Below are 27,889 nucleotides of genomic sequence, written 5' to 3' on the forward strand. Positions count from 1 at the left end.
CACACACACACACACACACACACACACACACACACACACACACACACACACACACACACACACACACACACACACACACACACACACACACACACACACACACACACACACACACACACAATTGCATTAGAAAAACTAAACACATTAAAAAAAACTAATGTATATCCGCTTTCTTTCATTTCCACAACAATATACAGGAAAACATGGCATATTTTGGACATAGTTCGAATGGTGATTAATCATGATTAATTAATTTTGAAGCTGTGATTAATCTGATTAAAAATTGTAATCATTTGACAGCCCTACTTATTTATTTACTTTTTTTTTTACGTAATGGTTAAGGGCCCATGCCCACCGGAGGTTGTGAGTTCGAATCCACCGAGGTGGTGCATCCGGCTTTGTCGAGCATCTATACAAACACAACTGTGCCTGTGTTTGGGGAGGGAAAACGGGTAGGAAGGGTGATATTTGTCACTGCACATACTCAATAACGACTACTGGTACCTAAATAACTCCACTCCCATTGTTTACATTGTTTAGGAACCAAGATGGCCGCAACACCAGGAGGGGGTGGGGCATAGGGGAACGGGGCGGAGTCGACATATGCCCTTACTGGGCTGCATTCACACATTCAAGACACCTGTCATGTGTTTGACACCCGTCTTGTGTCTGAACACAGATTTGATGGATGTGTTCTGCCCCCCCTCCCTCCATCAAACACATTTTTTTGCTAAAACCATTTGGCTTCCATTGGAAATGCATTAATTAAACACAGAAGACTTGGTTCCTAAACACAATGTAAACAATGGGAGCTGGGTGGGGCCCAGAAAGGGCATTAATGGAGAGAGAAAGGGGTAAAAAAAGAAAATGAAGAAAAAAAAGACAGGAGAAAATTAAATAACCGGTAGTTGCAGCCCTATTTGTGAGATGAGTGAAGAGGTTTTGAATGGTACGACTCTTTGCTTGTGTTATTCCATGGTCAGACTGTCACAAAGAGTGTGTGAATGCATTGAGAGATAGTAGTAGATAGTAGTCACATGGGGTAAATGAAACCTCGCTGGTTTCTATGGGAACGAGAGCAAGATACTGTGTTATTGTTATGGAGAACCAGGGGACCCCTGGTTCTCTCCATAAGAATAACAGATGAAGTCAGGTCATCTTTATATTTATAATAATATTGCAAATGGGTCTTCACCAAGGGCTACAGGACCTCTGAGTTACTAGAGAGTAGAGCCAAATGTGTGATAGGAACAATTCAGGTTTTTTTTGTATTAATCTTGAACCCTAGCATCCCTATTCTGGTGGGGAACATTCGCCAGAAATAGCAGATCTGTGAGCTTTTAGACCTTGCTATTTTTGGCAAAGAGGTTTTGTGCAGAGGAGAAAAAGAGTTTACTAAATATGGAGGGTTTCAGTGGTTAACCGTTTCCGTCCATAGGACGTCGCTACACATCCTAGGGGTCCCAATCGACGCGTACATCCGACGCCCTCACACGTCCTAGCGCATCCTCAATGATACAGGGCGAGATAAGAATATTCTGAATTTTTTCCTTTTTTTTAATTTGTCAGTTCGCCTTTCGGCTACCGTATGCTACACTCGCGGCGGAAAGAATGACTCATCTCTCCTAATCCAGGGCGCTCTCCGTGGTGTTGAACGGATCGATATACTGGCGCTTCATTTCTGCTCCTCATCCGTCTCTCCCGCAAAATATGAACGCTTTTTGGATCATATATCGTATAAACTAAAACGACCGCTGTATAAGCTAGCTATGTAAAGTAAACTTTTTTTAGTGGATTGTTTCCGGGTCATGGGTTTCCGAGTAAAAGCGGCCATGTCTTTCCGGCACCCCAGAGCTCCTATTTTGAAGGACTTCCGGCACTGATTGTGTTAATGTGTATTTCATAAAATCCCATGTGTTTTTGAGCTTTGCATTAATTAATAATCATCACGCTCATATTTACCGTAAAGCAGGGCTCCCGGTCGCTAGGCAATGCTTGGCTCCAAGAGTCCTAGGAAAAAAGATCTCGTGGCATGCACACAATGCACACACGTCAGAGGCTTTTACATGGCGGGAGCGTCGCGGTACAAAGGCACAAATTCAATCCGAAATGTGGATGGCAGAAGATCCACCAAGGACAGCTCTCCCATTCGCCGCTGTGCTTGTGTTTGTTTTCCGGGTGCTGGAGCAGTATGGTTGCTCGTGTGTGATGCCGTCTCTCACAGCCTAGGCACCGGCCACCGACTTTTTACGGGTACAGGTTTTAGTTCCGACATAGTGGAGTGGGAAGAGTTTAAAGCATTGCGGACTGGCACTGCTGCTGCACAACATGACGTTTATCAACACCGTGTCCCGACATACTGTCCCTTATTATCGTAAAGTCGGGTAGTGTACACTGTTTATTTTTGCACTGAGGAGCAATGTGTCTGACTGTCTGACTGTACGTCACCTCGGCTATAAACGAAAGGGAAGCCTGACGTATGCTTCGCCGTACGATGTGTCGCATGTTAAAGAAAATAGCTGATCTGCAAGCTCACAACGTGTCGCCTCCGCAACACGTTGTGAGCTAGTAGATTTTTTATTTAAATAAAAAATAAAAAAAGTATCTAAATAGTTATTCATGCATCCCTCTTTTATCCATCCGGCGAGACGGGTCGCCGCATTTTGGGAGCACCAACTTCTCCAGGTGCTCCTCGGAGTACTAGACCAAAAAGAAGTTGTGTGCAGCCCTGCCAATAAGCCTATCCGATATTAAAATTGTGGACAACTACATCCCGTGGCGGCCCCAAGGGACGTATAGGAGTTCACTATGAACCAGACATAATAAGCATACGGTATATAGATTTCACTATGACTCAGATATAACCTTATATCTATATAAGGTTCACCATTACTCAGACATGAGTGTTTGTGTCAAAGTATTACTACATACATTGCTATTCTGCAGTATAGCAATGATTACAGAATCAGAATACAAAGTTAATAACACTTATTTTAACAAAAAATAGCACAGCACCTTTAACACCATATTACCGTGGAGTCTTCTCTGTGTACGATACCTTGACAACATCAAATGTGTGCAAATGTCCAATAATCCAAAATTGCCAGAAAAGCTTGACCTGTATTTCTTCAGTTCCTGCACAAAGACAGTGAGTCTCTGCTCAGCAAGGAGACAATGTAGGCTACTGCAGAGGGTCACTGTCAAGGTTGCCAGATTTAGTAAGAGAAACAAGCGGCCGGGTCACCAAAAACAAGCCCAAAAGAAGCAACCCGTTTTATCAGTATATTTGAAAATAGACGAACTACAAGCTTGCTTGTGAGCTTGTAGATCAGCGATTTTCAAAAGATGTGAAATATTTGGACTATTTTTGAAACATTTTATCTACAGAAATCTTGTATGGGGGTCCCTGGCGCGAGTGACTAATTATCGTACCAGTTGCCGTGCGCTCCCCCCCGCCTCCCCGTTCTCACCACGAGCTGCGAGCAGAGAGAAGAAAATGAATCTGCAGCACGACAGCCAGGCAACGCTGAAGCGGCACAACAAGTGCTAAATAATATAGATAAGATAATAATAATAATATTCACGGAAGTTCACGGAAGTTTCATCTTAAATAGTCTCATATAAGAATTTACATTGTGGTCCAAAAATAAACAAACCGTCTCAGCGATATTGTTGGGGAGGTCTGTCTGTATCGTTTACGATAGTCAGTCATTCATATTTGATACAGTCTGTCGCGTGGTCACGGCCAGAGGAGTGGGGAGGCGGGTGGGCGCCCACGGCAACTGGCACGGGAATTAGTCACTCGCGTCCCTGGCACTTGAATGTTTTCAGGTATTGGTCCGCTGACAAATATATTCATTTGGGGTACTGGACATGAACCACTGGTTTAAACAGCCGTAGGAAACTGGCCCAAGTAAGCAACTCCACAAAACAAAAATGCAACCCACAACTACCAATATTTAGAAGCAACTTTACAGAAAGTGAAAGACAAGCCCAAAGTCACTTAATAAGCAGACTTGGCAACAACAACATAACCGAAAACACTAGCAAGGATGAATGATGCTTTAAACTAAAGGGAGGTTCATGTTTGAGCCACAGACAAAAAATGAAACTGCGTTGTGCAGGATGTTTCTAAGGATCTAAGGCGAGGCTTTGTAAAGAAGGAAAGGACATGTTCTACACCATGGCATGCACCACAGATGCACTGGGAGGTAAACTGGAGCCGAAGGTTCAATGGAATGCACTGAAGTCATTAGACAAGCTTATGAATATTATTCAGTTATTGACCGCTTCTCCAAAAGGATTCAAAAGTAGGCTTCCTTATTTCTTGCACAATCACTTGTCTTCTGTTGATATGTTTCTATTTCATTGTGCTACTAAACTGAACTAAATAAGCAATACGTCTTGATGATTGCAAACTTTGTCAGATAATCGGTTCAGGAAAATACAAGAAGACATATTTCACAGAGAAGAAAAGAAGAAAGTGTTTTCTACACAAAAAAGGAGTAGGTGCCCCCAGAGGAAAAAACAAAGGGGGGGGAAAAACATGAGGAAAAAACAAAGGGGGGGAAAGAAACATGTTTCTTTTACTGAATAGTTCCCAGATTGGGTAACAAGAAACAATAAAGACTATAAAATACATGTTCAAGGTTTGAAAGAGATTATATTAATGTTATATTAATCTACAAAACGTAATGTTTTGCTAGTTATTTGGGGGCCCACCAGTGGTCACCGGCCCACAGGTTGAGAATCACTGGATTCATTCATTGCAAAGCCGTCAGTGAGCCTTGGCATGCTGGGACTATGGGTCAGTCAGTCAGTCTTGGCATGCTGGGTCTATGGGTGCCACAGTTTGAAGCTTGTGCCTGTGTGACGCAAGCAGCCGTTGGAGGGCATTCTCTCCATCTTGCCCGAGAGGAGAGGACAAGATCAACAGGAAAGGGACTGAATAAACAGGAACGCCATGTATCAGGGGAGGGGGGGGAGAGAGAGAGAGAGAGCGCTTCTGGCAAAACCGCCTCCAGGCGAAGTGGCCAGCAGCTGCAAGAAGGCAGCATCTAAGCAAAGAGAAGTGAGTGGACTTAATTAATGAAGATATTCTGGGAAGGTCCCACGTAATACTTAAGGGGAAAGATTTCCAAAGAGTTTGTTTCATTTAGATGTAGTCCCCACTCCCCAGTTCAAATATGAGTATCGGGGATTGATACATCCAATCAAATAAAATCCTTCTGACAGAGGCTTGCAAGAGATTTCTGTAAATATTTAACATTATTCCATGAATGTCTTAAAAGAAAAAGACATTACACATACTGTACAAATAACAATGCCAAATCTACAATTTCCACAAAATGTTAATATCGTTTATTGCCGACAGAGAATACTTGTTGATGACACGTATTATTGTGTTATTTATTTCGTTATGCTATGTTCATGAATTGAATAGTAAATACCACAATAGATACAAGTCCCCAGAACTTGTTTGTGTTATCCTTTTTAGCCTACATGTCTGACTGTACCTCCTGCTGTTAATATTTCTGACTAATACAAAATTCAAACAAATAAATCACCTGTGCCTGGTAAATAACCCTACAGTATATATACTTAGTTAACCGGGTCCCCCACGGCTCTATACTAGGTCCGCTCTACAGTGTACAGTGTAGACTGTAGAGACTCTACACAAGAAATAGCAGATTGACTATCTGAGATTGTAGATCGACTATCGGCCCAGAATAGAGACGCTAGGATTGAAGTACTACTTGACTTCTATCACTTGGTACGGTACACCATTCACCACAGTACAGATTGCCGTCTGGGGTGTCATTACTGAGAGCATTCAGCTGACCTGTGGCACAGGAGCACACAGCAGCACGATGATTAAAGCACACAGATGAGGCACAGGTTGAGTTGCCAGACGTCCCTTAGCAAGGGATTCCTGGATTCCTAGGGCAACGGTTTCCGTTTGTTTACTGTCGTTTAGTGTTTAGTGGTCCCCATTACAATAGCAGCAGCTACTCTTTCTGGGGTCCCTGGGGGGGTCCCCAACATCACATATCAAAATCTAATCTTTCATTCATAATACATTTCCTAATTGAGGCAAACGTTTGAAAAAATGGTGATATTGAATTGAATATCGCCCAGCCACAAAAATGCAGCCTTTGATCGGCATGCAACGTTCATGACAACGATCAATTTTCCGGTAACAAGGTAAAGGTAAATACCTCCGCCAGGTCACCCAACTCCTCTAGGTCTTTGGCGGAAGAGGTCCGGGGGGGGGGCTTGATCATGATGTCGTCGTTACATTCGGAGTCTGAGTTGTTGGGCGACTCGGCCAGGTCCAGGAACTCGTCCCGACGCTGGCCCCGGAAGCGTATCTTGTCCAGCCGCTTTAGCATGGTCAACAGCAAGGAGCTCTGGGTCTTTATCTTAACATGGTGAACAGCAGCCCTGTAGAGAACCAAGACAGAGACAAAACGGGAGGTTTATGATAAGGTTTTTGTTACAAAAGGAATCAGGGTGCAACTGTTACATACCCCCCACAGCCCCCATCTTCCCATCCCTCCGGCTGAATTTGTCGGGTTTTGGGCACCCCACCGACCCACTGACTTCAAATTCGACAAACCCGTTCCACCCCACCACAGGGAGTGCAGTGCCCGGTGTCGAGTTGGTCGGACCCACGGTTGTCCAGAACCGCCCCAAAAAGGCCTCTGCCCGGGCTCTGGACAGGGCCCCTGGCCATTGTCCATATGGAGCTGGCCTGCATAGACTCCATATTTGGGCATGCCTGACAAAGAACTCCATATATGGGCATAAAAAGGACACAGACATAATATCTGGGTGGGGAATGAATTTCTAATGAATTGTATTTTTTATAGCGCTTTTCCAAGTGCTCAAAGCGCTTCACAATGGTTCATTCATTCATACATTGGGAGGTGAAGCAGCGAACAGTCGACGCCAGCATCCTCACTTCCCACATTCACACACCAATGGTGGCGAGCTCTCACCGACCAACTCATTGGAGGCAATGTAGGGTTCAGTGTCTTGCCCAAGGACACTTCGACATATGGAGAGTCGGAGCCGGGATTCGAACCACCGACCCAGGGATCATTGGACGACCTACTCTACCTCCTGAGCCACAGCCGCCCACACCGGAGCTGGCCGGTTCAACTTCTGACATCACAACACTCCATATTTGGGCTTGCCTGACATAGAACTCCATATAAGAATAAAGGGACACAGAGAGACAGATACAGAAATCTCCATATATGGGCATAAAAGGGACACAGACAGATGGCTGGGACGGGTACTCTGACACGGGTACAACTGGTATTGCATAGCCGGGTGGGGCATGGATCACCAACTTCCATCGTTACCGACTCGGTGCTCTACAGCCGGTCTATTTAATTAAACAACTAGAGGATTGATCATTTTAGCTCTAGGCAATAATATGTCAACATTTTAATGACCTTTTCTTGGTTTTGCATTCAGATTTTCAATGTTTAGTAATCGTCGATACTGGGTACCGATACGAGTACTTTATATTTGTAACCACTTATTTTACCCCCTTTTTCTCATAGATGCAGATGAATCTTTGATCTACAGTACACTTGTCAGTTGTCATTTATGCTTGTAGATCAGCTGTTTTTGACGATTTGCTGCAGTGTTGGGTCAGACTTGCTCCCGTTGCATTCATTCAGCCTATAGTGTCAATTGGATGTTTTGGTACTCGGGTCAATGTATCGGGCCGGTTCAGAGTACGAGTACTTGATGGAGGTATCAGCCCGAGTAACCGATACCAGTACACCGATACCAGTATCGGTATCGGAACAACTCTAATATTTTGACATATTATTGCTTAGAGGTACTTTAAAGGTGTAGTGAAACGGAAATGGTGGGCATTTTATTTTGAAATTTCAGCCTGAAACACTGGCTCTGAAGTTTCTGAACCAATCAGGCTCCAGGCTATGGGTCCTATAGGTCCGTCTCATGCACAGTGGTTTGTTTACAAAGTGACAGAGATAGACTATAATCCTTTAAGTCACTTGTTTTGACATTTTAGCCCAATTAGATGTGGCCAGAAACACTGTACAGTATAAGTAAGCATATGTTGATGAATCCAACAGGATAAAGTAAATAAATAAAGTAAATAAATATATTTATATAATAAATATAAAGTTAATATTGTGAGATGGAGGACTGGACTCAGAGCTGGGTGTGGCTGCGCACCTGTTGTGCATGGACTTGATCAAGGCACAACAGGATAAATCAGTCATCTCCACAAACACTCAAGAGAGAGCCTCTGTCCGGACAAAAAATGTTAAATTGTGAATGATTCCCTGAACGGAGGAATAAAGCTACAAACTTAAGGAAGCTGCCCTGTGTTGTGTCCTTCCTTGCCCTGGTTGGTGACTAGTCGGTCATAGAATAGAATAGAATAAACGCAGTGCTGCAGCAGCTGTCCGTCTGTCACTTATGTATCAGAATAATTTTAACAGTTAAAGTAACATTTAACCATTATTTCGAGTATCACGATAACATTGTTAATCGCAATGATTTGGGCCACAACATTGTGGTCTCATCCCTAGTCATACTTAAAAGCTCAGTAGTGCTGGTCACTGAGCAACCCTCCTTTTGCAACTAGGGATTAAATGCTAAGAGCCCTATGCTTTCCAGTCACCAAAATGTTAGCCTAGTTTGCCTATTCGCCATCCTGTGGGCGTAGCACTGCATTCTTGGTGCAAAGTGTGCAGGAGGCCACACTGTACCGAGATGAAAAGATATCAGCAGCCTACAGTACATGTGTACAAGTGTTTTTTGTCATCGCAAAAGCATGGCCTTGTTGCAAAACTTGCATTGTGTGGCGTTGACTTGACACTTCATTGTTTAAAACAGTGGTTCTCAACCTGTGGGCCTGTTCCAGATCCACAGGAACGCACCCAGGGTGCCTGCCCAATTCCGGCGAACCGCCCCGTGTCCGAAACGGTTGAGAAAGTTACCGTGTGGCGGTCCCTATACTGTACCCTCCACTGTACTGTACTGTACTGTACTGGCACACCCGAAATCACCATATATACAGTTAATATGTGCGTGTGTGTTTGTTGGGTTGCTCACAGGTGGTGAAAAACAACCATGCTGTTTTCGTGCTCAGACGCACCCACCCACCCACCCAGGCACACACAAAGTTACTTAAGGAAGTGGTTGCACCACTTAAAAAATAGGATACAAAAAGATTATGGTACTTGTAATATCAACAAATAGGAACTTAAAGTATTAGTTCCATTGATCCAAGCCATAACACAATCAATGGAAAATTGTAATATGTTGAGCTTTGGAGAGAAGACAGAACAGAACACTATAATTCTGAGCTGTAATGGAATGGATTATGTGAATACAAACACGCTGTAATCATAAATGTTGTTGTATAAACAACTATTTGTTATAACGGATTGAATTTATTAGTTTCAAAGGTGTCTACTAACATATCCCATATTGGTTTCTATTCAACCACCCTAGGGGAATTTTTGACATCTGCTGAAAGTTGGGGTACCATACAACCATTATAAGGCAAAATGTTCTAAGTTTCATTATTCTTCAAGTAGCATGTGGCATGTCAAACTAGGGTGTTTTCATGATTCTGAATCCATTCCAAGCATTAGTTATGCATGAAAAACAATCATTGGGCTAAAAATGGCCATAGTCATCATCAATGTGATGAAGTCAGCACATTAGGGCAAGTGGTGATGGCCAAACTAGGGGGTCTATGGTCAAACTAGGGGTCAATCTAGAGGGTTTTCATGATTCTGAATCCATTCCAACCATTAGTTTTGCACGAAAAACACTCCTTGGGCTTAAAAAGCCGGATTTAGCCCAAGGAGTGTTTTGCTTGGAATGGGTTCAGAATCATGAAAACACCCTAGTTTGGCCATAGCCACTTGCCCAAATATGCCCAAATGTGCTGACCTCATCACATTTGTAATGACGGCTATGGCCATTTTTGGCCAAAGGAGTGTTTTTCGTGCAAAACTAATGCTTGGAATGGATTCAGAATCATGAAAACTCCCTAGTTTAACGTCACATGCTACTTAAAGCATAATGAAATTTAGAACATTTTGCCTTATAATGGTTGTATGGTATCCCAACTTTCAGCAGCTGTCAAACATTCCCCTAGGGTGGTTGAATAGAAACCAATGTGGGATATGTTAGTAGACACCTTTACAAACACATTGGTGAAGAAAATTCTTGGTAAGAAATGTATTCCCAGATTTAACATTATATTGATAATATTCCCAGACTAATAGGGTCCCTGGCACAGTGGCACAATATATTTTCAGATGACATGAACATGAGAACCACTGTCTTTAAACATCTGGAAGCATGCAAGCCCAAATAAGCAAAGTACACTTTAGAAACAAGTCCCCCCAAAAAAAACAAGACACAAAACAAACCGATTGATTGGAAATGTTATTAATGAACAGATTGCAGAATAGGTACAGTTCAAGGAAGGTACAGGTCAATACAAAAACTGCTAAGAGGATAAAACCATAAAGACTTGTTTACCAGGTTCCTGTTACTACACAAAAGAGGAGGTGGTGCCCCCAGAGGCAAAAACCTTTCCCTTTTCTTTTTACATAATAAAGGCACCAGGAGATTTTATTCTGAAAACACCAACCTTCCCTTTCCCACCAAAACCCTGAAGCAAAATATTCTATGAGTACTACATCGAGCTACTAAGTCTGATCTCTCTTAGAACAGTTAATATTGTAACCTGACCAGAACATTCACATTATGATCAATCTGCATGGAGGCAGTGTAGATTCAGAGAAATTAGGGTATTTTGTCGGACCGTAAACAAGGAAGTAATGGGTGCGCGCGCACCCAAACAGGCGCAGGCGGGGCTGAGCAAGACGTTGCTTAGCAACGGCCATTTAAAAATATATATATTTTAGCTATCCCGTTTTACAATTACCTTAAGACGTCACCACACGTCCCAGGCACCCCACGGTTTAATTTGATAAGACGTGTGTGAATGTCCTGGGCATCAGAAGTGTTAATCTTGCTCGAGTCGGTTAATGATTTCCCTAATTGCATGCGTTCATGAACTGTCCCAAAACAGTTCAGCTGGGGAAAGTTTTAGGTTCAGTTGATAATTAACAGTTCCAACTTGTGTGGAGTCCAGACAGTTGCCACCAATCTCTCTAGGATAGATAGATAGATAGATAGATAGATAGATAGATAGATAGATAGATAGATAGATAGATAGATAGATAGATAGATAGATAGATAGATAGATAGATAGATAGATAGATAGATAGATAGATAGATAGATAGATAGATAGATAGATAGATAGATAGATAGATAGATAGATAGATAGATAGATAGATAGATAGATAGATAGATAGATAGATAGATAGATAGATAGATAGATAGATAGATAGATAGATAGATAGATAGATAGATAGATAGATAGATAGATAGATAGATAGATAGATAGATAGATAGATAGATAGATAGATAGATAGATAGATAGATAGATAGATAGATAGATAGATAGATAGATAGATAGATAGATAGATAGATAGATAGATAGATAGATAGATAGATAGATAGATAGATAGATAGATAGATAGATAGATAGATAGATAGATAGATAGATAGATAGATAGATAGATAGATAGATAGATAGATAGATAGATAGATAGATAGATAGATAGATAGATAGATAGATAGATAGATAGATAGATAGATAGATAGATAGATAGATAGATAGATAGATAGATAGATAGATAGATAGATAGATAGATAGATAGATAGATAGATAGATAGATAGATAGATAGATAGATAGATACTTTATTAATCCCAGAGGGGAAATTGAATTGAATTGAATTCTGAAAAAAATGTATGTTCTATGTTGCTATATCAGTGCTCCTGAAAAGTTTGTCATGTCAAGATCCTCCTAATTATATGTAGCCCAGTGATAATAGGCTGCATCCTGCATCCTTAGACTCACTCAATCAAGACTAACTAACACAAAACTAAGATACTTCAATCAAAAATACATTTGATTAGCTGCTGATTAGGCTGCTATTCAAATAAAAGACAAACAAAATGAAATTAATTAAAGCAACTCTTGGTGTCTTTAGGCTTATTCTGACTGCATACATTTGATCAAAGAATAGCTACACATGTGTCAGTCTAAAAGGAACAGTAGTCTTCTGAACTCAAATAGGTAATTTAAAAAGAAATATTCAAGCCATATGTTTTGTTCTTGATACTATAATCGTTGTGTCATATTTTGTTTTGCAGTCGCTACTGTGCATGTGCAACAATCCGCAGATTGTAAGGGAAGAGATGCAGATAGATACTCTACTGCCTTGCTTTGTCGAGGCTCACACAAACAAGCCCTAATACCACCACTTTTATACTGAAATGTGCAGAATGGAGCGGCCCATTAGTGGTGCTATATAGAACAGAAAACTTATTAGAGCCTGCTTCATACCACATTCATGCCTTTTGATATTTGATATAGGATCATTTCTGGGCCAGTAGATATTTCAGTGTTCTGAGCTGGTGTCCCTGGCATGGAAGTGGCTTTGTGAGAATAGTATTGGAGGCAGACTGGCATGGTGAAGTGCTTACATGTTCGTATTAAAGATGGAGTGCCGTGATTTTTTCCCACCCTAAAACATGATCATCAGGTCTTATTGTTATATAAAGGAGGTATCATTTTTTCAAAAAAAAGTGTACAGTATTTGTTAAAATGTTGTTTGTATGTGGGCACGCTCACCAGTTCATTAAGTATGCCTGGTTTGCCTGGTGGGTAGTGATGGGTGGTGATCCACCTGAACTGAAGCCACACCAACAGCTGTAGGTGCATGATAAAGGGGGAGGGGTTAGGGGAGGGGCTGATAGTGTGATGTCACTATATTACTGTTTATTTCATTGGCCCGTTTGACTGTCAAGGGTTCAGCCTCCAGGAAGAAACCCTAAATACAAAGTTAATACACCATTGCACATAAAAACGACTCCAGGGTGTCTAATGAAGTACGGTCACCTCATAGATACATGAAAAACTGGAAAAATACAAAGATTGTGGCACTCCCATTGTGGAACAATATTCTTTTCTCCCTTTTGTCCCCCTAAGCATCCGGCATATGCACAAGCTCTTATGATGTGCTGTGCTTCATTATAATCAATAATGGAGAGTTAGACCTTCATTCAGCCCAGGACAAATGAATCGTACTGTGTAAAACCATAGTGGATGAGATGGAGAAAATGGAAGACAAAACTAGCTAATGGATGTAGAAGGAGAATTATTTCTTTGGTGTAATGGACAGCAGACACTCAGAACTAGCTACAAAAACAGTTTAAAAATGTTTATACTTAAATTTAACACCAGACAGTTTTCTTAAGTAGCCTATTATGATATGTGCACTACCTGTGTGTGTGTGTGTGTGTGTGTGTGTGTGTGTGTGTGTGTGTGTGTGTGTGTGTGTGTGTGTGTGTGTGTGTGTGTGTGTGTGTGTGTGTGTGTGATAGAGAGGGAGGAGAGGGGATCGAGTGCAGAGCGTGTGTGTGCGTGTGTTGTCTGTGTGTATGTCTAGGTCTAGAGCCGTGTCTACTCCTCCGGGGGTGTTACAGAGAGACACGCAGCACGCAGCTATACATCTCCTTACAACCGTACTCTACCGGATTTTCAATGAGAGTGGTTATTGCACATTTATGAGAAAATATAATAATCTGCAGTTTTTTTCCAGTTTTTTTTGCACCAATACTAATACATATTATGAATATTGAAGCCGATAATCACCCTTTGCCGATTGATCCCTAATTTATTATATATATATATATAAATGCTCACAATTTAAAAAAAATCTCCATTGCTCTGTAATGCACTTTGAAAGGTCCTATACAAAATGTATGTATGAATGCGTGCATGTATGTATGTATGTATGTAATGTATGTATGCACAGTATGCATGTCGGTGTCCTTTCTTGTTTACATTTGACGTCACCATCAACAGCCAATAAGCGACCGACATTCTTGGTGACGTAACTAAGGTACGTGTCAAGGTTGGAATAAGGTCAAGAACAGGTCTAAAGGATTTAGAACAGCAGTTGTATTAGACATTAGTTAGTAGCACTCAAAGTAGAGATACAATACAACGTGGTGATGCCAGTGGTGAGCACACCTCATGGTGTGCTCTGCATGCGCACAAGTAGGCCATACATGGATTGCTTGTGTGCAAGGCGCAAGTTGGCATCTCGACAGAGTGCATTTCTACTAGTTATTATTATCACCTGGAACCCCTCAAGGACCTTGACCCCATTCTGAGAACCAATAGTTATATCTACTGTATCAAAAATACCATAATGTCAGACAATGTCTGACTCTGTTGTAATAATGCTTCTTGCCAATAACTGTTATACATAACATGATAAATGGTACCCGATTGGCAGGGCAGTGGTTCTCAATATATTTCATGTCAAGGACCCCCAAAATCAATGTGTATTTGGCCGCGGACCACCATCTGAAAATAATTTGTGCCAAGGAGGAACCCATAGGTTTTGTGGTGTTAAAAATGTAAAACAAATATTCAAACTATATATATATATTTTTTTATATATAGCTGATCTGCTGATATACCGCCATGAGAATCCTTTGAGAAGCGATGCCTTATTAGACCACGAACCACCATAACTCAGCGTTACAGCCACATAAGGGTACATTTGGTTCCTCACTATCCATCATTTATCAGGGGACACTTTGGAACCCCTTCAAGGACCCCGTTCCCCACTTTGAGAACCACTGTTCTCAAAAATGAATTTAGGGAACATGTATTTGTGGGATGAGCAGCACAGCCGAGTGTGTAGGTTGCACCTACTGTATGAAATAAATTATTATTATTATTAATAATAATAATATTCTCTGCCGGTGCCAAACTGCTTATTCTGCAGTTACTATTAGGGATGGGAATTATCAATTAATTCATTAATTGGTAGTTGATACGTTTTGATAACCTTATCGAACCGGTTAGTAATAAGTACCACAGACGAAAAACAGTCTAAGTCCAAATTTCAGACTGACCCCTCCACGAAAAGGCCTTGTTGTCCTGAACCCTTATCTATCATTTATATATTATGGATCAATAGTGTGGACTTAGACTGTTATTCGTCTGTGGTACTCACTGTTGATAAGCGGGGTTTTTGAGAATCTTAATTTCCCTCAATGTCGAACATAAAAATCTACATTTTGCTGATATACAGAAATAATACAAAAGGCATATTATATTCCTTAATCAAATATTTATTTGACCATTGACGATACAGGGCCAGGGAATGGCTTGGCCACACACGTGCACAGACAGCATTACATTCAGAGAAAACCACCCAATGGTAGAACCTCATAATTTGATTGTTAATTGTTATTAACCGTTAAGTTTAACACTCCGATTGCCCGGGGTTATTTAATCCATTAAATCATAGCGCCCGGCGATTTATAGTAGCGGTCTAGCGGAGCACTTTTACAGACGGACCGGATGTTATCCCGGATGTGGCTGTAGCAGCTAAATGTAGCCAAAACACTCTCAAAGTCAAAGTCAAAGTCGTACAATTAGTCACAGACGTTACCGCAGTGAAATTTGTTCTCCGCATTTGACCCATCTCTTGGAACGGTGAGCTGCAGCGTGAGCCGCAGCGTGAGCCGCAGCGTGAGCCGCAGCGTGCGCCACGCTCGGGAATCATTAGTCAGGCATGCAAACAGACCGAAGCTGGAAAAGGTGACAGTGTGCGGGGGACGTGCTGCGTCGCGGGTGAAGCCCGCGGCGCGAAACATTTTGAGGGTTTTATGGGTACCAAACAGGGCTGGACTGGCCACAGGTCATACCGGGCATTTTCCCAGTGGGCCGCGACCATAGGGTCGCGGCCCGCCAGGCCGCCAGTTGATATTAACCTGCGGGCAGCATTAGGTGAAGGTGGGGGCCACCCTCAGGCCGCCAGTTGATATTAACCTGCGGGCCGCATTAGGTGAAGGTGGGGGCCACATGTGGGGGCCCAGTGGGGAGGGATGGTATGACAGACTGACTGGTATAAACAGTGCCCCCAGTGGGGAGGGATGGTATGACAGACAGACTGGTATAAACAGCGCCCCCAGTGGGGAGGGATGGTATGACAGACGGACTGGTATAAACAGCGCCCCCGGTGTAGAGGGATGGTATGACAGACTGGTATAAACAGCACCCCCAGTGGGGAGGGATGGTATGACAGACTGACTGGTATAAACAGTGCCCCCAGTGGGGAGGGATGCTATTACAGAGAGAGTAGTATAAACAGCGTCCCCAGTGGGGAGGGATGGTATAAACAGCACCCCCAGTGTAGAGGGATGGTATAAACAGCACCCCCAGTGGGGAGGGATGGTATGACAGACTGACTGGTATAAACAGCGCCCCCAGTGGGGAGGGATGGTATGACAGAGAGACTGGTATAAACAGCGCCCCCAGTGGGGAGGGGTGGTATAAACAGTGCTCCCAGTGGGGAGGGATGGTATGACAGAGAGACTGGTATAAACAGCGTCCCCAGTGGGGAGGGATGGTATAAACAGCACCCCCAGTGTAGAGGGATGGTATAAACAGCGCCCCCAGTGGGGAGGGATGGTATGACAGACTGACTGGTATAAACAGCGCCCCCAGTGGGGAGGGATGGTATGACAGAGAGACTGGTAGAAACAGCACCCCCAGTGGGGAGAGATGGTATGACAGACTGACTGGTATAAACAGTGCTCCCAGTGGGGAGGGATGGTATGACAGAGAGACTGGTATAAACAGCGTCCCCAGTGGGGAGGGATGGTATGACAGACTGACTGGTATAAAGAGCGTCCAGTATATACTACACTTAAGAGTCATCAGTACAAATCTATTACTCTCAGTATGTAGAAAGATGTTCAAATTAATTACTTCCTGTACTGTACTAGCCCTCCTCCCCGGCCTGTGTGTGTCTGTGTGTTAGGCTGTGCAACAGTGACACTTGGTGGTGAACAAACGCTATAACGCTATGTTCGTGCTCGGACACAGCCAGGGACACAGCCAGGGACACAGCTAGGGACACAGGGACACAGCCAGGGACCCAGGGACACAGCCAGGGACCCAGGGAAACAGCCAGGGACCCAGGGACCCAGCCAGGGACACAGCTAGGGACACAGCCAGGGACCCAGGGGCACAGCCAGGGACACACCCAGGGACACAGCCAGGGACACAGGGACACAGCCAGGGACCCAGCCAGGGACACAGCCAGGGACCCAGGGACACAGCCAGGGACACAGGGACACAGCTAGGGACACAGGGACACAGCCAGGGACAGACCCAGTGACACAGGGACACAGCCAGGGACAGACCCAGGGACACAGGGACACAGCCAGGGACACAGGGACACAGCCAGGGACAGACCCAGGGACACAGCCAGGGACAGACCCAATGACACAGGGACACAGCCAGGGACACAGCCAGGGACAGACCCAATGACACAGCCAGGGACACAGGGACAGACCCAGTGACACAGCCAGGGACACAGCCAGGGACAGACCCAGGGACACAGCCACACACACATACTGTAGCTGTCTATAGTGTGGTTGAGTGGTTGCACCACTCAAAAATGACAGATGATTATTTACTAAATCAGTACAAATCTATAGTCAGTATTGAGCAAGATGTTAACATTAATTTCCTGATAGTCATAGAAGAACAATTAATTTACTCCAACAGTTTGAGGAGTGCTAGCCCCTCCTATATTCAGCTATAGTGTAGATTTGTCCTAAATGCCATTGACAATGAATGGAGAATAATTGTCATATATCGGCTATTTTTGTCCTACACATTCATTGTCACAAAAATGACAATGAATGGATGATGTATGATGATACTGTAAGAGTGCCGCTCACTTCACACAGGTGTGATTTTTAAAAACAGGTCCAACACTCCCATCTCAAAATCCCTTATAGTTACACTCTTCACATCATGTCAAATAGAAATTATATTCACTGGCAAAATAATAAATTATAATAAAAAATAGTTTTGGAACAGGGTCAGTTTACTTCATTATTTTAGCCTTAGTCAATTTAAGACATGTAGATAAGAGTAACATCCTCTCCTTATTCAACAGTTGAGCTGCATGTTTTCTTTTTTAATATATCTTTAGTATTATGTAAGCCCTGGGGGGGGGGGGGTGTAGGACTACAAGTTGTATGTATCAAGCGTTTTATTTATTTACTCACACGCACGCACGCACGCACGCACACACACGTGCGCGTGCTTTATTTATTTACTCGCATGCATGTATGCACACACGCGAGCACACACACACACACACACACAGCGAGATAAACTGACGCCGGCGTGTCCACACCACAGACAGTATAACGCAAGGTGCTAACGTTGCTAATGCTAACTAGTAGCAGCTGCACTTGCAGCTAAACTATGGGATTGACTGGCGAGTCCCGCCCGTCCCGCCGAGTCCCGCGTCCACACAAACAGGTTTTCTTCCGCAGAGCGGCCAGCGGTGGCGCACATCATGATCATGATGCCGCAGATACAAGCAGAATATCTTCCAGAATCATTACAGTTCGTTTCTCGTGAGTCTGTCAGAGAATGCTCCGGGCAGCGGGCTCGGGCTCCACCCCCACCCACAGACCCCCTCACCCCCCCCAAACATTTTTTTAACGGATTTGCATGAATCACATGGGTGCCTTATTTGAAATAAAAACGGCGATTTTCGCCGAAAAGCTACACGTTTGCATGTCTGATTAGTTGATTTGACCCCCAATCCAACCCATTGATGCTGAGTGCCAAGCAGGGAGGCATTGGGTCCCATTTTTACAGTCTTTGGTATGACCCGGCCGGGGATCGAACCCCGACCTCCCAGTTTCAGGGCGGACACTCTAACCACAAGGCCACTGTCTGGTGTGTCTCTAGAGCCGATCGACAACAACGGGTGGTATGATTAAATCTAACACGACTAGCGACGGGACCGCGATGGGCCGTCTAAGACATGATCTTTTCTTAGAATTGGACGGGATGATTTAGATCAAGAGTTAACGTTTTAAGATTTTCGGTCTCGTCGGCAAAACAGGGGGAGAACATTTGGGATGACGTCCCACTGTTACGCAACATTGAATGTTGCGCAACAGGCGCTCCCAGGCTGTGGAGCGATGCGATTGGTTTTGATATCAATAACCTCCGTCTTTTTGATAAAACTTCGTCCTGGGCGCTGGGTGTTACTAATTGAAAGGGCGGTGAACTTCGTCCTGGGCGATCAGGGTTAATTTCTTAACGGTGATTAATCGAGTAACTATTAACATCCCTAGTTACTATTGAATTACTTGTCATTTAAAGTTTCAAATACACAGAAACACATACTCTCACTGCCTCTGTCCGAAGCAAACGAACAAACACGCGCACACACACACAATCCCACACACCCGGTAACATACACAAACAGCAGCACACACATAATTTGTTTGGTCTCAGTTTCCAAGCAGCTTTCTCTTCCATTCCAATACACATGACACCCAGGGGAGAAATGCCACAGGCTTAACTACTGTAATGAGACAGAAACTAGGCAGGCACCGAGCTTTTGTCTGAAGTGAACATGGTACCAAAGCAGAAAAACAGAAAAATGCAGTATGCTGTGCTACTCCCCACAGCCCACAATGTAGATATTTAGTAAATGTCGATTTACAAGTCCTCGCGCAACACTTTCATTGACAAGCACCATGCATGACTGTCGGAGGAGTGGCGAAAATGCAGACTAAAGTGTCACATTAAGTAAGAAATCACTCTCTCTTTCTCTCTCTCCCTCCCTCTCTCTCTCTCGTTTACTGTCCCCGATGTATGTCGTCTCTCTCCTGCCTCCTCTTTAACAGATGTCGCCCAAATCAAACCTGATTTAGCTGATTTATAAACTATTCGTTTTAATTTGTAGGCAGTAATTAGTAAAGTAAAGTGTGACTACTGAATGTCACTGGAAGATATTCATGATTCTCTGTGTGTCAGCCACTGACTGAAGCCAGCGGTAGGCAGATGTTTTCAAGTATAGGCCTATATTTAATTTGAGTATTTTGCCTTTTTTCCTGACTTATTGCACTTATTACATTTATTATTACTATTCACATTCGGTGAATGAAGCCTGATTCTTGATTTGGAATCAAGTATGTCCACTTGTCCAGAGAGCCTGAACCCATTAAGTAGGAAACATAATATATGTTTGTTTACAACAAAACTGTAATGTAGTATGTTATTATTTGTACCAGTCCATGAGACTGTGATATGGCTTATTCATTTCAGTAGTATTGGCCTCTTGGTTATCTCTGATGTTTGATTTATTTGCAACAGTAGTCTGTTCATGTTCTCATCACATTTTGTGAATAAAAGCCTCATTTTGTAACCTAATTTCATTATTATGACAATAATTTTGTTCAATGAGGTTTGGCCTTTCCTAGATGGAAATGTAGTCTGTTTTCTGTGTGTTTCCTCATTATTTAGACTACTCATGAGTCATAGTGTGTTAGAAAATCACGGACAAAGAAAATCCATTATAGGAACAACATTATTTGGGCTTGCGGCCCTTGGACTTTTGGTATTTTGCTGAGTGGCCCCTGCCCTGCCCTAAAATAAAATAAAATTAACCGGTTCTGAAGCAGGGTCCAGTGTGTTGACTCTGAGCACTGATGAAAACAACAGTAAGAGCTGTAAGAGCGCCCGTAAGAGCCTTCCAGACGAGGCTAAATGCTTGCTAAACAAGGCAAAATGAGCTGCTACTGCCAGTCACTGCTGCCAGTAAACTGCTGTTTGCTATTTGACACCATCCATGAAAGGCAGACATACAAGCATGTACAATTTACAATTTTACAATTTAGGTATTTAGCAGATGCTCTTAATCCAGAGCGACTTAGTAAGCAAGAACACATGGTAATAATAATATTCTTATAGCACTTTCCAAGTGCTCAAATCGCTTTACAATGGTTCATTCATTCATACATTGGGAGGTGAAGCCTCCCAATACATCAAATGCATAAAAATGGTCATCAAGAATCATAAGCAAGCTAAGAACCTAGCATCTGACTAACAGTAGAGCTGTACAGTGAAGCTATGAATATACAGTTTATACACTATAGAGTGCCATGTCTACATAAAATGCTATCTAAAAAATTATCCATTTCAGAAAATACCTGGGGGATTTTTTTTAAATTTTGCATTCTGTAAACACAAATCTTCCATTCTTGGAGTCATTAACGCAACATATTTTCATGGTGGGCGTCCGCGGGCCGCGGCCATTGATACTTTAAATAATTTGGGGTCCTTGACATGAAAATGTTTTAGAACCACTGCTCTAAACACCTTAGCAAAACAGAACGAAGCAACTGGAACGCGACTCCTTCAAAGATTCAATCAGACAGACTTGTTGCTGAGATTCGGAGGGCCAAGGCGAGCGTTTTTTAGGCCTGGCCTAATCATGCAACACACAAACAAGCAATCCAACAACCAGGAATCAATAAATCTATAAATATTCATGATGGCCAGGGCAGGGCCTTGGGATCAAGGATCGTGATGAGGTGATTAAAAATGTAAGTGTGTAAAAGGAACACTCAGTGCTTTAACTGCTTTTACAATGGCTCTTTAGGCATTTCCAAGACTGCATTACAAGATTAGTTCAGGGAAAAGGCAGCATGTCTTGAAATAAATGTGGCGTCATATGGTTTGCACTTTGAATGACAATTGAAAAAGGGGTTTGGTGTGTGTGTGTGTGTGTGTGTGTGTGTGTGTGTGGTAGGGCCCGTGGTGGGGCTAACCGTTTTAGAACGTTATTTTAACTATTCAAAAATGTTAATAAAGGCAAAGTAATTTAGGGATAAGGAGTTTAGCATGGACGAAAATAGAGCCCTTGGTGTGGATGTAAAGAAGTGGTCAAAGTACAGTACAGTTGCAACGTGGTTGCAAACAGGTCTTATCTGTTCTTATCTGTTTCACTTTTTAAGTCTGGTAACGAGCTAATGGGAATGTGTCTAGACTAGTAGAGCACGGTTCTCAACCTCTGGCAGTGACAATTAAAGGACTTTTAAAATGTAATACCTTTTTAATACCTTAAGAAAAAGAAAAGAAAGAAGACCATTAAAAAAATATTGAAAAAAATCAAACATTACTCAAATTGTCACCATTTCACAATATGCATGTACAGTATCTGTGGAACAGAGTCAAACTAAATGTAATGCCTGGACTGCTACAATTCCAAGTGCTTGTCAGGGTGGGGGTCCCCCAGTTAAAATGTGATTATTTTGGGGGGCCACGGGCCACGGCCTGAAAAGGTTGTGTTGTACATCAATGATAATTTGCATGTTGTGTGTTGCAATAGGTCTCCTGAGTACACAGCCCAGTGTAATGGGCAACACAACAGTGTGAACAGGCTGCACAGCGTAGCAGCACAGTATCGACGCGCGTGAAGTGCCACCCATTAGCACAAACAGGACACTGTATTAAAAATATTGTTTCACCGTGCGGCCTGTAAATAGAACAGCAGCGCATCGGAGCACCGGGCGAGGCGTGAACGCGCGCCTGCGTGCGTCTGACGCCAACCAGTGTGGGATAAGTCCATTGAAAATAAGGGAGGCAGCTGTTTTTTATTTGAGGGGGGGGGGGGGGGGGGGGAGTCTTTATGTATGCCTTTATTGATAGTGAACAGTAGACAGACAGGAAAGGGGGAGAGCGAGAGAGAGAGTGACACGCAGCAAAGGCCATCGGGCTCGGGAGTCGAAGCCGCGGCATGCCATCCGGCTGGCTCGGCAGCCTAGGTGCCCAGACGGTTGAGCTAACCATCTGGGCCTGGAGGCCGCTGTTTTGACGTGCGCCTTTTGCAGCCTGTGTGTGTTGCCCTTAAGCCCCGTTGACACAGGAACTGTTCTGCAGGTCCGACATGACAAAGGTAATCAGTGGTAAGCTGGACAGCTCCGTGCTTACTGTCTATTACACAAGAATGCTGCCAAGGAGGTGCTGCCTGTTTGTTGACTATAGGGTTTCTCATGCCATTAATTCTGACCGGGCACTTGTCAAGTAACAGGGGAAATTTCACACTATGGTCCCGGATGCGCACTCGGACCACTTGGCAGATAGTAGTGTGGTAGTGTGAACGATGCGTACCGTTCCCGGCAGCGCATCGCCCAACCGCCCAGCTCTAAACTCTGAAAGTGACTCTTCGTCTGCAACATGACATTTTCTCCCAAAGCCCCATTGTCCACAGCGCCCCTCTGAGGCACTCAGGCACATAAGTTGAATGAAGTGTATAGGTTGTTGCGCTGTTGAATCTCGGCCAATGTGAATCATGGCCAGCGGGGACCAGGCAACCGTATTCGGAAATGGTTCGATTCGAATTAAACTGACTCAGTCCATCTCAGTGTGAATCCCCTATAAGACTCTCTGGTTTAAGACAGTCAACTGAAATGCCTAAATTGCAAATTGCAAGAGGCTGAAACGGTTTGTGTAAGAGGGAAAGGTGTGAGGGAGAGATGACAGCCTCCCTTCCTCCTAAATGATATAACAGTATTCTGGGCAAAATGCCTGCCCTACATATCGAGCTGTGGTTCAAAGAAAGACTTCCATTATATTGAAATGGAGCAGAACCTAAGGATTAGCTTTTTTCCCAGTCCTTAATATATTTTCATGATTAAAGTGGCAAGACAATTATAGATTTTATAGACATTTGCAGTATTCACACAAACAATACAGCATAATTTATAAACAACAGCACAATTGCAGCAGGTACAAGTCCACAAGGAATGAATACTAATACTACGGTATACAGTAGAATATTATTCCTGTATACAATGCTGTGTGAAGGGACTGTAACGTCAGGCTAATATAGTCTGAGAAGGCAGGAAAGTGAAATACTATACTATAGCTCAGCCTCTTGTGATTGGAACAACCCTGATATAAATGCATGTTCAGTTATATCTCATTCCAGACAGAGTCAACAGAAAAATTACCTCATCAACTGTGTACTGTGCACTCTCCTTTTCACTTTATCATCATCATCATCTATGCTGCTGCATTGTCTGAAGGAAGACATACAAAAATAAGTTTTACTCTTATGTACTTGTACACAAGATGTAACAATAAAGTACCTCAAACTTCTTACCAATGTGGATACTGGCCACACATTAGGGCAGTTAATCAAACTAATCGATTTAATCAATTATGAAAATAATCTCTTACTTTTTTTACTCAGGGGGGGTAGCTCTTTTTTCTTTCAATTTGTGATAAGATTTGTATTTTTATTAATTTGTATTGATTCACTCGTAAATAAATAAAAGTCAAACTAATTATTTAAAAACATGTGCTTCTTTGATTGTTCAATTAATCGTAAAAGAAATCAACGGAACAATCCATAGCAAAACATTCGATAGGTGCCCTACTGCCTACTACACATTATGCAGCAATTAGTGGCTCCAGTGCAAATCAATGGTAACCCTGTTATCTCTCCAATCAACCTTCTGAACTGTGCTCTGTTGTCAGCTAAACATATTCAAGTGAGGGAAGACATTATTTTCAAAACCAATCTTGTACACTCAATCCATATTTGTCAACGTATGTTGTGTTGCATGCACTGTAGCTCAAAGGGTTGCATTTTGGCCGAGAAGACTGATTAGTTATGACATAAAAGGCTGACTGTAATTTAGCAATGACATTTAGAAGGCTTAATAATAATAAAAGATAATAATTATATGTAAATTAAGTCTATGGGAGCCAACCCAGGGCAGAGCCAGGAGGGGAAAGAAGCGTACCACGTAGATGTACTGTGGCACAACAGTTTAACAACACTACAGAGCTCAACAACCTGATGTTACAGTAGATAGGAAATTGTGGAGGGCAGCGATCCAGGAATCCCGAGTTGGTGTTGGCTAGACCTCACTCTTGCAGTATGTGTGTTATATAGCGCATTTCATAAACTCAAGGACGCTTCACATAAAAAATTAACAACCAACAAACAACCAAAACTATTTGCCATAAGCCTGAGAGAATAGCTAGGTGTCTTCTCAAGGCAGACTCATTAGCCAACCATGCATTAGCCATTGTGTAGCTGCCCATAAACTGTGCAATTGTACTGAAGCTTCATCAAGAAATGTCATTATAGTGAGGGTATATTATTGCGACCATATGTCGCAGTTTACTATGAAAACCTGCATCTCCCGTCAGTCGATCTGTTGGTTGGTCGGTCACGTTTCGGTCATGTTTCTGACATTCCATATGTTGATCTGACCTCATCAAACCCTGTACACTCAAGACATGCTCCATATATGGCCAGACCTCATCAACTCCTGTACACTCCAGACACTGCCGCCCTTAGATCTCCATATATGGAGCTGACCTGTTCTGACATTCCATATGTTGATCTGACCTCATCAAACCCTGTACACTCAAGACACGCTCCATATATGGCCAGTACAGAATTCATTCCATATCTTGATCTGACTCCCCGTGCCAAAGCGCCAATGCTTGCCCAGCAGTCTGCTGTCACCCAGGCGGATGCGTGCAAGGGCGAGGTCGCTTCTCGCCCTCAGGGCGTCTTACTGGTTTTACCTAAAATATCAAGCGAGGTCGCTTCTCGCCCTCAGGGCGTCTTACTGGGTTTTACCTAAAATAACATATAATAAGCTATTAACACATTTTAAATACACGGAATTAGAAGAAATACATTTATATTGAAATGCATTTCATTATAATGATATTATATTACACCTCGATCGTCCCCAATTTCAAACTGGACCTCTTGTGAGGCATGCATTTTTCTTGTGGCAGCATCATCTGGACCACTAGGTAAGGTTCTCAACGTGGGGTCGGGGGACCCTTGATGGGGTTCCCCAAGCTAAATGATTCGTATAGGAAACAAAATCAAATGGATCCTTTAAGCCAGCCAGCCACCCATGCAGGGTATGTATAACTTTCTCTCTGAGACTGTGCAAAATGGAACCAAATTACCAAATGGACTCGTCAGGTGACAGGGTCCATGTGGTGCCATTTGTGTACCGTCTCAGAGTTACACTACACTGATGAGGATACAGTAAATGAATTGCATCAAATGGGATCCGTGCCATAATGCATATCATTGGGGTCATTGCATTTTAGAATCACTGATGAACTGAAATAAGATGGACGAAGCCTTCCATAGATGTGATTTATTATAGATTTTACATTTGCATGATGAATACGAAAGTAAAAGTCAGACTCGATGAAATACATCTATGACTTGACTAGCCTTGATGAATGATCCAAGGCTAGAAATATGGGTGAACTCGGGACAAATATAACGGACTCGGAGCCCCGTGGCTGTATTAAAGGAAAACAATGCTAGTGTTCCCTGGCGTTGCATAATTATTATTATGTATGCCAAATGTGGGCCCATGGAACATAAAACGTGTCGCTGCACAATAAACCCCATGTCCCTGCAGCTGTACATCACCACAAAGCACATGCTTTTCTTATTAACGTAACGGTAAGTCGGTAACTTAAGGCGTAGAGGAACCACAACAATGTCTACAGTCAGTAGCTACAGTATAAAACACAACAATATCGCGATGAAGGGCTCGCGTGCTTCCCCTCCTGCATGCCTGTTGATCATTGGCAATTAAAAAAGAACAGTATTCACGTGAACAATAATGGTGGAATATAAAGTTCCTTACCCGGATGGAAAGGTGTAACAAAGTTTCATCAACGCAGCGGTTGCCTTTGGTGTTTATTTCAAATCGATATTCCTTCCTTCTCCTCCACCTGCCACAGTGTTGTCGTCCCCCTAGTCGGTCCGCCCCGCCGCCTGCCCGCCTGCCTAGTGCCTGGTGGTGCTGCGGCTGCTGCTGCTGCTCACACCCAAACACACGCATCGAGCTCCCGACAACTAAACGTCAACGTCTCCGGCCGGCCCTATTATTCCATGACAAAAAAACAAACAAAATAAAATTCAACTAAATTCACTTAAAAAAGAAGAAGAAGCAACGCCACCAGTTTAACGTCCGGTAAAAAATAAATAAATTAAAAAATACGTGTTGATAACATTAAAAATAAATGTTAAAACCACCGGCAGTCGTCAGATAGATAACCTGTTTGAGATATTATATCCGTATGTTGCTTGGTTCTTTTTTCTTTTTTCCTTTTGGAGGCACACGGCACACAACCGAAACCACCAGGGAGTACAATGAACAAGGAGAGGACACATACACATCACGATCACGCTGTGAAATATTCGGGAAAACAGCGACTCCTGTTGTTCCTCGAAATTGAGTCAGTGTCTTGAGAGACTACGTTGTGTGTGTGTGTGTGTGTGTGTGTGTGTGTGTGTGTGTGTGTGTGTGTGTGTGTGTGTGTGTGTGTGTGTGTGTGTGTGTGTGTGTGTGTGACTGTGTGTGTGTGTGTGTGTGTGTGTGTGTGTGTGTGTGTGTGTGTGTGTGTGTGCGTGTGCGTGTGCGTGTGTGTGTGTGTGTGTGTGTGTCCTGTGTGTTTAATGTTGACTTACAACAGAACTACAGAAGTAGCTATTTTCACTATTTTCTTGAAAATGATAAATAGCCTATTAAAATGTAACATTTGTTTTAACAACGGTTATATTGATTAGTTAACAATGTGCACACTTACACCCCTATGAAGTATGTACTACGGTATATTTTTGTGACCTTTGTGCTTTGTCAAATAATGTCTTCAGGTAAATCATCACAAAGGTGTCAATATTTCAGTAAGTTTATTTGGTTTATTTGCACACTGTCCTCTGTCCACCTGGTTCTCACTCTCACATCAATTAATTCTAGACTAGACCAGGCTTGTCACAATTATTACATACCGTAATCGCCTAATCACAATTATTTGAGAT

At 42.9% G+C, this 27,889-nt stretch overlaps 1 protein-coding gene across 1 annotated transcript in view; it reads right to left on the reverse strand.

Moving 5' to 3' along the window:
- The window catches only part of LOC306923809 (GRAM domain-containing protein 4-like), a 128,971-nt gene extending 101,831 nt beyond the window's left edge, over nucleotides 1–27,140 (reverse strand). Inside the window, exons 1-2 of the mRNA XM_079502123.1 lie at nucleotides 26,712–27,140; nucleotides 6,219–6,444 (exon numbers count right to left, since the gene is read on the reverse strand). Coding sequence (XP_079358249.1) covers nucleotides 6,219–6,444; nucleotides 26,712–26,740 — 255 coding nt within the window. The 5' untranslated portion in view covers nucleotides 26,741–27,140. The remainder of the gene's footprint in view (nucleotides 1–6,218; nucleotides 6,445–26,711) is intronic.
- Nucleotides 27,141–27,889: the final 749 nt, after the last annotated feature.

This window comes from Electrona antarctica (genome assembly GCF_951216825.1).
Source record: "Electrona antarctica genome assembly, chromosome: 5".
In the NCBI taxonomy this organism is placed as follows: domain Eukaryota; kingdom Metazoa; phylum Chordata; class Actinopteri; order Myctophiformes; family Myctophidae; genus Electrona; species Electrona antarctica.